At 33.1% G+C, this 12,444-nt stretch overlaps 1 protein-coding gene across 8 annotated transcripts in view; it reads left to right on the plus strand.

Annotated features, from left to right (window-relative positions):
• DPH6 (diphthamine biosynthesis 6) overlaps positions 1-12,444 on the plus strand; it is a 230,517-nt gene that overhangs the window by 5,760 nt on the left and 212,313 nt on the right. For 7 of the 8 annotated variants that reach the window (XR_012056365.1, XM_072930168.1, XM_072930161.1 and 4 more), the window contains exon 3: positions 1,359-1,552. Coding sequence is in view for 7 of the 8 variants with exons in the window: in XM_072930168.1 (XP_072786269.1) it covers positions 1,359-1,552 (194 nt within the window). In the remaining variant the exon portion in view is untranslated. The remainder of the gene's footprint in view (positions 1-1,358; positions 1,553-12,444) is intronic. The other variant, XM_072930166.1, reaches the window with a different exon arrangement.

Here is a 12,444-nt window from a genome sequence, read left to right on the forward strand (position 1 = left end):
AAAAAATTATTTTCTGGGTAGCTAGGACATAATAATCTCTAATCTTGTTGAAATATGTTGCCTTCAAACTAATTTATCCTCATCAGAAATGTAGAATATTGTCATTAAAATCATAAAATGCTCTCTTTAAGTGTGTAGTTGGAAATTTTATAGAAAGTTAATTGAGGTGCTTCAGGCTATAGTGGATTCTATGCCATTCTTTTTATTTTATCTTGCACCACTGTTGCCTGGAGAGTCTCAATTAATAAAGAAACTGTGTATGCTAAGCAGAATATCACTTAAAGAGCTTGTCATGTTCATGTATGTTGAAATCACTGAAATTTCCTTTAAATCTACTCTTTTGGTCTAGGTTGGTTAGTTGTGATTAGGGGTTTGGATTTGCTTGTTTTGTGCAGAACCATATCTGTTGTGTGGCATCAAAGGTGACTGACCTAATTCTTACATCACAAATTAGTTGTCTTGGTCAGTTACAGACCTTCTTCTTGCAAGATGTGCTACACAGGTATACAGCAGAAATGCTTGATGCCTCTGTGTAAATTCAGAGAAGTACCAGAGTTACAAATAAGCATTAAAGTAGTGAATTGTGTTAGCTTGTAATAAAGTGGAGATTTCACCAATAATGATTTATTACTTTATCAATCTGTTAGAAATATTATCTGAAAAAAATTATGTGTAAATTATTTACTGTATAGTTTGAGATGTAATTCTAATGTGTGATAGCATTTTTAGCTGCTTTTTTCCTTATCTGCTGGTTACAAACTGCTTGTAAGGAAATTTGGCTAATTTTTTTTCTCATGGTAAAGGAAATAAGCTTTAATAAGCTTTTTGCTTATTAAACAAAGTCAAAACATTATAGTGGTCTACTTTTATTCTACCTAAGCAGAGATAGTCTCCTTTTGTGATGACCATGATAACAATTTTAATAGTTAAGTTTTGTAAATTTTGACAACCTATAGCTTCTTCTCAGAGTTGCATTACATTACAAATTTCTTGATCTGAATATGTTGAAATATGTCTGAGTTTGTGCCTCTGACCTGTGTTCCTATTCAAATTACCATGTGAATGGAAGCAGAATTAAATTGGTAGGAGATTTTTTGGGTGAAGCAGGAAGAAGGAAAGGCACCACAATTTGCAAATAGGCAGCATGTTTGTGACAGATGTCTTCCTCTCCATACGTCTGTTGGGTGGAGAAATCGATTTTTTTTTTCTTTCCATGTTTATAGTGGTGTTGTCACCAAACATCTGTTTGTGAACTGAAAAATATTAACATTTAGATTTTCTCAGTACTTTGTGGCATTGTGATTATCTGTAATTGTTGCAACAGTGTAACTAATATGGTTGTTTCTTAATTGTGGCAGGGCAGACTGATGAATTGGACAGCTATATGTATCAGACAGTAGGACACCATGCCATTGACCTATATGCTGATGCATTGGATTTGCCACTCTATCGTGGTTTTATAAAAGGTACCAGTGTAAATACTGGAAGAGTGTATACTGCATGCCAGGAAGATGAGGTTGAAGACCTTTACCAGCTCATGAAACTTGTTAAGGTATGCTGATTGAAAGCAATTATATAGTAGGGGATAATTATATTGCTTAATTCATTTATGAATTTAAGTAAATGATCCACTTAAGTATTTAAGGAAAACTTTTAGAAAAAAAAAAAGAAGACTTTCACAGGTTTTTTTTTCTATTCCTTTCTTCTTCTTTCCACTGTAAATGTATGGTGTAACCATATTCCTTTCCCCCAATGTATATCACACTTATTAATCCTCATTTCAAGCCAAAACCTTTTTCCTGTTTAATGAAAACACCTGTAACAGGAGCTTGGCACGTACAACAAAAAGCATAATTGTGACAATCATCTATAAATAGAATATTTAGCTTATTTTGCACTTGTAATAATGTATTGCTTGATTACTGTAATGAGAGATCTTTTGGATTTTGTGTATTTATCAATGTGTGGGAAGTAATGATTTGACATTTCCACTTGAGTACACTTATGATGTGTAAACCAGAATCTGTTACTTGTTTGTATGTTGCATGTCATTCTCCAAGTACTACAGAATGTTTCACAATGATAGTTTTGATTCTGGTAGCCCTGTGATTATATTCTAATATATGACACAGTAGCAATCAAATATATCAGTCCTTTATAGCTATAAAATTATTTAAAGGGACACGATGAGCCCTTACTAAACCACTGAAAATTTATTCTCTGGTCTTTTTCAAAATCTTTCATATAGTACTTTATTTCTACCAATACTAAATTATACCTCATTGAAAAAAATTGAAAACCTCCTGTTGACTCTTGAGGTTTTTTACAGTGATTCTAGAGTTTTTCTACAGTGTTTGAGTGAGCATGCTGTGTCCATTCCAGCTAATTGTGTTGATTACTGCAGTGTGCAGTACTAAAACCAATACGCTGTTCAGAAAATCATAACTGCTATTTTAAAGAAAGTAAATATGTGATTTTATTGATTAAACTGGTATAGACTACTTAATGAAACTTCAGATAAAGGTGTTTGTAGTCTTCCTGTCAGGTATTGAACATTTTCTAGCTTGCTTTTCTTCATTAAAATGAGGATTGAGATTCATGAACCTAAATACGTCAGGCTTTATTCTGTATTCAGTTAAATAAAATCAAATTGCAGATAAGACCTAAAAATGTGGTTTGAATGCAGAGTACTTCCTGACCCATCTTGGAGTCAAATGTTGCATCTTGTAAAGATTTTTGGCAATGAAATTCTCTTCTTATAATGTAAAATCAAGATCATAGTCCTGTGTTGGAGTATGAGACTACAGAACAGGAGAATAGTTCATGTAGGCAGTACAGCCTCTAGTTGTGCTGGGGAGGCTTAGGTTGGATGTTAGGAAACCTTATGAAAGGGGTATCAAGCATTGGATCAGGCTGCTTGGGGAAATGGTTGAGTCTCTGTCTCTGGGGGCGTTTAAGAGTTGTGTGGACTGGGTGCCTAGAGACATGGTTTAGCAGTGGACTTGGCAGTGTTAGGTTAATGGTGGGACTCTATGACTTCAAGGGCATTTTGCAACCTAAATGATTCTATGATTATGCTCTAGAGTGCTTCACAGAGGTTTTAAATGGAATGTGCATATCCTGCAATACAGGAATCAAAAGAAATATATGATACAGCAGTCTTAAATTATTTTTGAACCGCTATAGTATTAGAAATTAGAAGGACTGGTATCTACTGTCTCTTAAAACTGCATGCTAACAGCATTCTGCTGCTGTGTAGGGTAATAAATTACTGATCAATTTAATTAAAAATGGGCAAATTAGTGGCAATTAAGATGATACTTCCTCTACAGTTCTTGCTGTCTTTGGAGGAATGGATTCCTGACATAAATTAATGCTAGTGTTAAATCTTTGCAACTTCTGCTTTGGAAGTTTGTACATGATAATTACAACTATAGCTGAAAGAGATGCTATGTTGTCTGGAACTAAATAACTATTTCTTTCCTGTATAGAAATATTAAGCCCACTATATGATATCTTCAGGTTATAGATATTAATAATATACGGCCGTAATGTTAGACATTATATAATGATGTCTTTACAGTACAACCTAGCTATGAAATTCTGGTACAAAAGTTTCAGTAAGTGTCTTGCATATTTTGATGAATAATTGCAAAATTATATGGAGAAATAAACTACAGCAGCTGTGGTATTTTAGTTTTAAGAAGACTACTAAGTTTTTTTCCTGTGTGTTAGGAATAACTTTGAAAATTTTCTTGTTTTATTTTTTCACATTTTTAATAAGTACTGTTTAGAAGCTTTACTATTTAAGTCTAAATAGCTGAGGATTTTGCTTTAGGAATTTTTCCCCACAGATGTTAATAGTTTTAAACAGAGAAGTCAATTTGCATTCTCTTGTAGGGAGGGGATGAATTCTGTGGAAGCCTTGTCAAAACCATCTTTGAGTGATTGTAATTTTAAAACACTGGTCAAAAAACATAGCTCTTTTTTTCAGTCAAATGGTTTGGGGCCAGGACTACAGGAAAGGTGTGTCTAAATCAAAATTGCATAGTTTACCTTACTTTCCATTGGCAAAGAATGATTCTCTTGCTAGTACTTATTTAGTAAAAAATTAAAACAAAACTCTTTAAAAAAACCTGCATGAATCTGGAAGTATACAATGTTTATAAAACAGTGCTATGAGAACAAGATTTCTAAATAATTAAATATTCCTTCACAGTTCTGTGAAACCCAGGACAACAGTCCTGTTCTAGTTCATGTCTCAGTGAGTGATACTGACTGTCCTTGACTGTAAAGCTATTAATTTTATTGTCACAAACTCAGGTGATTGATATGTATAAAGGAAATTTATATCTGTTTTTTACTTGCCTAATGACATGTTTGAGATTCTACATTCCGTACATATTATGAAACATATCCGAGTACTTATATGATGTCTAAATATATAATACTATGCAGTCTTCACCTGATAGTAGAATATTTACTTTGTGAGACATGTAAATCCTGAACTCTAAAGAATAATTTATTCTCTCAATGTTACTGAATGGGGATTACTGATCCTTGTTTGGCCATGTTTGTTACTGTCTGCATTGGAAATTTTCCTGGCCAAGCCTGTAAGCACTAGAGTTTCTTAGTTACCTGAATTATCTTTTAGAGGTTTTATAATGGCACTGTCTTTGAAATATGGTGAGAAACTATATTTCCTTTCCTCTAGTGGCAGGAAAGACTGGAGCATGAAGGCATTTTTAAGAAACTTTAGTACGACATTTCAATTGAGGCAATATTTAACCACTTTTCAATGTTTTATCCCCTTTTCAATGTAATTAGGGTCTTGTTCAAGTGATGCAGTGATGTTTCATGCATGCTCATACAGACGTGGTATTAGATGGGTTGAATGTTGGATTTTTTTCTGTATCTCATGGAACTATGGTTAAGTTCTGTTTAGAGCAGTGGTTGTAGCAGCTTCCAGACTAAACAGACCAATACAAGATACTTTATTTTCAGTAGACAATTCTGTCCTCTTTCAAATTCTTTGCCTTACCTACTCCATAAGTCTTTGTCTTTGTTTGGTAAGTTTCCATTGCTGAAGTAATTTGTAGAATAATTGAACTAGGTAAAAATGTCTTTCTTCTAGCACTTATTTTTAAAATTTTTGATAACATGCTTAATTTCTTTTTTTCAAATTAGTATTTTAAAAATTGATGATTTTAAAATTTTTTTATATTTCTCCATGTTTATTATAAATCATGCAAATGGATTTTTCGTGAATTTTCAGTTTCAACATGTTATTTCTGTCAGAGTCCTTTTTGTTGTGCTCTTTGTGGATTTAGAACCTGCAAACTTTCAAAAAATATGGAGTTCACTTGAAATAAATTTATATATTCGTTCTCAGGACTGAAGCAATATTAATTATGAAATAATCTATTGATGATCAGCTGAAAAAGAAATATTAATATTGGATATATATGATGTATGAAATATTTGAATAATAACAGCCTTTGGTTGTAGCGCTGTTTCATTTCATCAGTGATGTGGAATGGAAGGAAAGGAGATTTATTTTCTAAAATATCATTGCATTTTGGAACAGTGATCTTACAACAGTCAGGAAGAATAAGTAACATTTTTTTGGTTACAGAAATAAAGAGCTTAATAATGCAATGTGACTTCTGTATTTAATAATTACTTTCTAAGAACAAGATCATGATTTTTTTAAATGGGCCAAGTCTGATGTTTAGTGAAGAAAGAAAGTGTTCTTGTCTGAGAATTAAAATTGCAATAGCAATGCCACTTTAGATGTTACTTAAGACCTTTCATCTCAGACAAAATACTTGAGCGGTGTGGGCCCAGGTGGAATAGAAGTAACTTAGGTCCTATCAGTATTCAGTGAAACTCCCTGAGATTTCTTTAAAAACAGTTCTTCAGGGTTTAAGATGAATGGATGAAATATAAGGTTATTTTGTGGCCTTCAGATAGGGAACCTATAACTTTCAGTTCCTTTATATTGCTGATAGTCTTCCATTCTAGGGAAATGGTCTTTCTTTTACCCTTCTCCAGAATTCAGCTGCTGTGGGCAATGGGTGAAATGAGTTTCCAGATTCAGTGCGATTGCTGACTCTCTGTGACTTTTGTACAAAGATTTAGGTGCTCTTACCAGGAAAAATACATGAATAAATGTAATATAGTATCCTGTCACAGCATTGCTTCATTGTCTTCTGTTACAAGACACATATTATAAAAGAAACTGAAAAGTATATAGGAATAATCACTTGGTTTTAGATGTATGGTATATGTGGCTTCAGTTGTAGTATGTATGTGATAAAGACTATTAGTGTTACTCTTAACTCATACAAATAAGTTTCGCAGAATTTCTTTGGAGTCTTAAAGAGGCCAAATAATTATTAGTTGTGGAATCCTGATTGACTTGAAAAATCTGTAATCTGATGTCCTCAGCATGCTCTTCACCATATTATTTTTGGTAAAAGTAAAAAGTAGGTAGCTTTCTCCTCCTCTCACTTAAGGGATTCAGAGAGTTCAGAGTAATGCAGAAGAGTTCTGTTCTAGTAATCTCCTGTGTTTTCATTAAAGAAAATCTGGTCTTTTCCTGTAATGATTTCAATTATCTGTAGATACATGGATTAATATCTCAGAGTTGTATTTCTCAGTATTTTGGAGAAAGATTAAATTATACAAAGAAATACTTTTCTTTATGATGAATTTCCAAAATAACCACTCCTCCATAATTTTTTTGCCTAGTTGTGATTATTGCAAATACTGTACCCTTGATATATTGATAAGATTATCTTTGTATCTAATTCAACAGTTCAAATACAGAATTTTGTATGGCAAGTGAAATTACAGCATAAATTGAAAAAAATTGTACAAAATCATCAATGCCCAGTTGAGGGAAACTCTGGTAGATAAAACAAAGTTATTGATTGGGCCCTTTAGTAGTTGTGTAGATTTAATGGATATTTGGAGACTACATCTCCTAGCACTGTTCTTTTTGTCTTAAAATATGCAAGTTAAATGGGAACTTTCAGAAATTGTATGAAGTGGTTACCTATACTGACAAGAAAAAAATAACTGCTTCTTGATAAAATAACATTTTTATTTGAGAGAAAATATTTGCTTTGTTTTTTCATAGACATGATTCCTCCACATTTTATAATGAGTAAATTTTTATCTGCAAGGATTTGAATTGTCCCTTACCCTCATTGTGTTAAATGACTACATTTTCTAATCAATATGTTATTTTTTCTTTTAATTAATTCTGGATTGGAGTTCCATAACTTCCTACACCTCGGAAATGACTGTTGTCATTAGCAGTGAATGAAAGTGTGAATGAAGGGAAGAGGGTAAGAAGTAATTGCATATTTGGGAGTGATGTAAGCAGTGTAAAAATAGTTATATATCTTGTTTCATTCAAACAACAGGGTTTATTTAGTTGTTGGGGGGGGGGGGGGCATTGTGTGAATTTTAAAATTATATGGGAACAAGGAAATTTTTTTTAATCAACAGGATGCCTGAAATTCTGTGTGTCTCATCTGACCAGTTCAGGCAGGGCCAGGATTTTAATTTTTCTTTTTTCTTTTTTTTTAGAAGGGGATCTTTGGCAATATCTTTTAAGTAGTTTCTTACTGTGAGACGTGTTGAGCTTTATGTAAATAAAAAAGTCACTGTATTTCTCCCTGTTAGGTGCGTGGAGTTGTTTCCACTCACTCCCTGTCTTGTTGTGTTAATATTGAATAAGCAGAGACAGTCAGGCTGGTGGTGAAAGATGGTAAGCAACCCTGAGGGCTTGTTCTGGTCAGCTTGAAACCTCTGATTGCCAGGTTTTCCTAATTTCCCATTTCCAGGGCATCTCTAGTGTGACCTTGCCTGCTGAATATGATGTTCTGGGTTGCAAGATTCTCACATGCATTTGGGAATGGGCAGCCAGGCATTGTTTACAGGACGCCAAATGAACCGTGCACTCGCAGCAAGTTTGATAAACACACATTTCCTCCTTTTATCAGTAAGATTGCAGAATGTGAAGTATGAGTTTCCAGTTTTGCTCATTCCCTTCAGACCTTTTCCTGTTTAAAAACTGAATCTCACTAATTGGATGATGATACGTCCTTAGATTTTGTTTTGCCTTCTTTGTTATTGTTGTTTTGAATTCAACTTACTGGTCACTGACATTTGTTTCTGTACCTACCTTGACCAGGTTTGATAGACGTTCAGATAAAAGCTTTCCATTTGTTCAACAGAGAAAAGGTTCATCCCTATAAATGTAAAGTGAATGCTAATTAACAGTAATGACTTCTAATCACTTTGCTTTTATACTCCTTTAGGAGCACATCTATTATCCAATGCAGTTAAGTGAAATGCTTGTATATGAATCAACAATGCTGTATTTCTTCTTGCAGCTATTGCTCATAATCAAGCTTTGAATAAATTACGATAGTAAAATTGGTTTTAATGTGTTCTATTGCATAGGGAGAAAGGAACCTTAAATATCTTGTTAAATATCTTGAATATTTAGAGAGTTATCTAGTAACATTTTGGCATTCATTATTGTAGTTAAATGGGAAAATGCATTAAGATGTTTAAGTCAATTTTGTAAACATTATCAAAACTTTTTTCACAGATTGAATTGTATTTAAGTGATGTGCATAGACACAACAGTCTCCGAAGCAGCCCCATTTGTATCCAATTGCATGTCTCTAGGAATGCACTGCCAATTTCTGCCTTCAAATGCAGTTAAGTTTTACATAGAAGGAACATGTTTTATGCCTTGAGAACTTCACCTAGTGTCATAGAGTGTATGTAGTAGGTTAATAGACATTTATGCATTTCTTTTATCAATACTCTGTATCTAACAAACTGTTAGTTTTTTTACATGTGCAAACTGCCTGTCTGCCTGCAATCATATGCACTTAAAAAAGGTATATAAAAGTAATACTAGTGAAATTTTGATCAATAGCTGGAAACAATAAAATAAGAGGAAACTTTATTTTAGCAAAACTTTGCCAGAAACAACGCTGATGGAAAGAGATTCCTAGACTGGTAGAATGTTAAGCAATTTAAAAATAATTCTGGTTTAGGAACAGAATTAGGCTAAAGACAACATATATGAATTTGAAATTTAGCAAACTTTTCCACTAAGCATTGCATATACAGGGCCTGCTTCGAAGGCAGAAGTGGCAAAACCTGGATCAAACCCATTTCTGACATGAACATTAGTTTTTGATTTATCTTCTGTTAATTAATTGCTTGAAAAAATTACTGAAATCACTTAGAAGTTCTAGGTCTCAGTATCTGTGAGGGAACTGAGGTCTGTCTTAGTCAATATATTTATGTTTTCTGGTTTTGCAATTTTGAAAAAAAAAATCAGGTTTTCATTTTCTGTGGCAGTTTCCTTTCATGTAGTACATCTGTCTTTGCATGCTTAGAGTCACAATTCTTTCACAGTTACCATCACAGTTCTTATGGATGTGGATATGAGTGAGTATCCACAGGCACCGTCTGTGGTTTTGATTTTGTTTGTTTTGTTCGTTCATTCACATAGCTTTAGACAATTTTCTGATATGTTTCATTTCCTTGAGCATATTTTCTGTTAACATTTATTGTTTGGTTTATTACAAAATCATTGCCTAACTTAATTTCAAATTACCTTCCATGTAGTACTCTTTAAATGTGAGTTTGAGTCAGTGTTCATAAAAGTCCTGTGTTTTTTTGCTGTAGCACTGCAGAACCTGCTGCTTGTGGGTTTTGCCACTACAATGTGGAAAAAAAGTAGCACCTTTGTTTTCTGAAGTCTCATTAAATGATTGATACTATCCATATATTATTTCAGTACTTCTGTTTCATAATTCACATCTTAATAATGCTTTTAAAATATAAAAATGAAAAATGCAAACAACATTAATTGTTCTGTACTGTTCTGTAGCTGACTATTTTGTATTATTTGCAATTCTTATTAGGCAGTGCTGAAATACATTTCAAAATTTATTGCATTAAAAAACGTCATTGGGGTTATTTGTAATAAAATGAGATCAAACACAGGCAGACTTTCATGTAAACTAACGGTAAAACATTTATCAAATTTGTTTTCATAAATGTTTGTATCTCTGAAGCCCATTTGTTGTATAAAAATAATTCTGCATAGATTTACTAGGGTATTTATGCTGACTTATTTAACATACTTTCTCCTTTCATATGAATGTCAAGCCTACAGTGATTTCAGGGTTACATTATTTTCAGCTGGATTCTTGCTGGTTTTGATTGGTATATTTAAACATACTTCTTCTGGAAAGGGTGGGATTTAATTTAATTTAATTTAATATTGCACCAATGTTACTGCTTTCAAAATATAAATTACTGATTTGTAAGTGTCATAAAAAGGAATAAAACAGAACTGGCCTTTTACACTATGAAAGGACTGTATAATGTGAAGATATTCTTTCTGTTGATAAATTCTGCCTGTGGAAGACTTACATAAAATTCATCACTCATTTTCATATTGATTATGAGTGGTATTCCAGTAATAGGTTGCTGTTTGCAGAGGATAAGGCAGCACTATGATTAGTTACCTTTTCCACAGAAAGCACTACAAAGGAAAATGCCAAATGTGTGCACTGCAGTATTCCTATCTGTGTGACAGTCTGTTACATGAACTTTTCTTTCAGTCCATTTTCCTTCAGAAATTCAGCTTCAATGTTTTTGCCTTATTATTGTTTTAGGTTTAGTGCATTTGCATGCTCTCTTAACTCCGGATTCTTTCTTTAGCCAGTTATTTATTTTCCTGACAATCTTCTATACTTGGGCCCTATCACCATCGTAACTCTTAAAAACTGATGCAACAGTGCCCTCTGTAGTTTCTCCCTACATGGTTACTACCTGCAGCTGGTTTTGAGCTTTTAGGTAAAGAACAGGATGTTTAGACGTATTTTTAGCTCAAAGAAAAGCCCCTTTTTTCTTAAGGAAAGATTCTGATTTTTCACTGACTGTTTCACATGCAAGCAAAGGAACAAAAGAGGCTGTTCTGACTCATCTTCTAGGTTTATAAGATCTTCTGTCATTATCTAGTGCAAATCTGATATTTTATGAGGCATTCATTCAAGGCAGTCGTTAAAATGTCTGGATGAGATTTTCTGAGTTTTGTAGGCTTTTCTGAAGCTTTTGTTTGAAGGAGAGCTTCAAAACAAAATAATTTTAAATGTACTTCCTTTGTGCTTGCTATTTCTTCTAATTTAGATCTTACATGATCTGCCAGGGATTAAAGACATGCTTGCCAGCAGAGCACCTAAGCTTTATTAATGATGTTGTTTTAATTCACACAGTGACTGAAGTAATTGTTGTTCATTAGCATTGATTTGTCTCCAAAACTCATTTACAATTTAGATTTCTCTTTTAACTCATTGTAGCTTAATATGCAAATAACTTTTTAGTCCGTGTTTTCTGCAGAACTTGTTGGACATGTTCAGTATTGAACACACATGATCCCTGTGTTCGCATACGTGCACATTCACACCCATGAGCTGCCATTTAAATACTATAAACTGTAATAAAAAAGAATGACCTTTTAAAAAATAAATGCTTTAACTACAATTAGTTGCTTCTGTAACAGCATAATAAAAGTCACTCTGTGAAAAGTTAAATGGCTTACTTTATGATGGGGAGTGTTAATGTACATGTAGAACACACTCTTAATGGACTTCCATGAAATGAATTTCATAAGTCATTGCAGTAAATTATAGTTAATGATGTAACCATAGATGGCTATCCAAAACATTCCTGTATCTCTAATGATTTGTGTAAAGCACATGACTGACCACATGCCTTAGTTCGTTTGGAACAGTAGATGGATAAATGCATGAGCTTTCTACTTTTGAAGACCCTTTTTTCTGTGTAGCAAGTGGTGAGAATTTTGGTGGAGTAAATAATACATCGCAGACCACTTGCAATATTTGAGATATGGTAATAAATGATGAGGAGGACTAATTTAATGTTAAATTTGAAGGTGAGATCATTCAGAAGTGTAGTCTGTAGAAGCTTTGATTTTTTTTTCTATTTTATGGGTAATCACTAGCCTGTAGTCATGTCTGCTTTTTTCCACCAAGATTTTTTTATACTGAAATGTTACTGAGGTGATTAATCTAGAAAATAGCCCATATTTACTATATTATATCCAGCAATATAATGAAATTTCAGAAGTAGAAAGGTTACCCATGTTATCTGAGTAAAGCGACTATTATTCTACTGGCAGAAAAGTAATGTGGTCAAGTAGTTTTACAATAAAGATAATTCTATTAAAATTACTTTCTTTCCCTCTAAATTTAACAGAAACTTTGAATCAAAGTTAATTCTTGCACCAGTTGCATAATTATTGTTAGTCTTAAATATTAGGGCAGAGTAGAGGTCATTTTTGTTAATAAGCTTCTTTATTCAGAGGAGGATTCT

This window comes from Taeniopygia guttata, chromosome 5, assembly GCF_048771995.1.
Source record: "Taeniopygia guttata chromosome 5, bTaeGut7.mat, whole genome shotgun sequence".
NCBI classification, from domain to species: Eukaryota; Metazoa; Chordata; class Aves; order Passeriformes; family Estrildidae; genus Taeniopygia; species Taeniopygia guttata.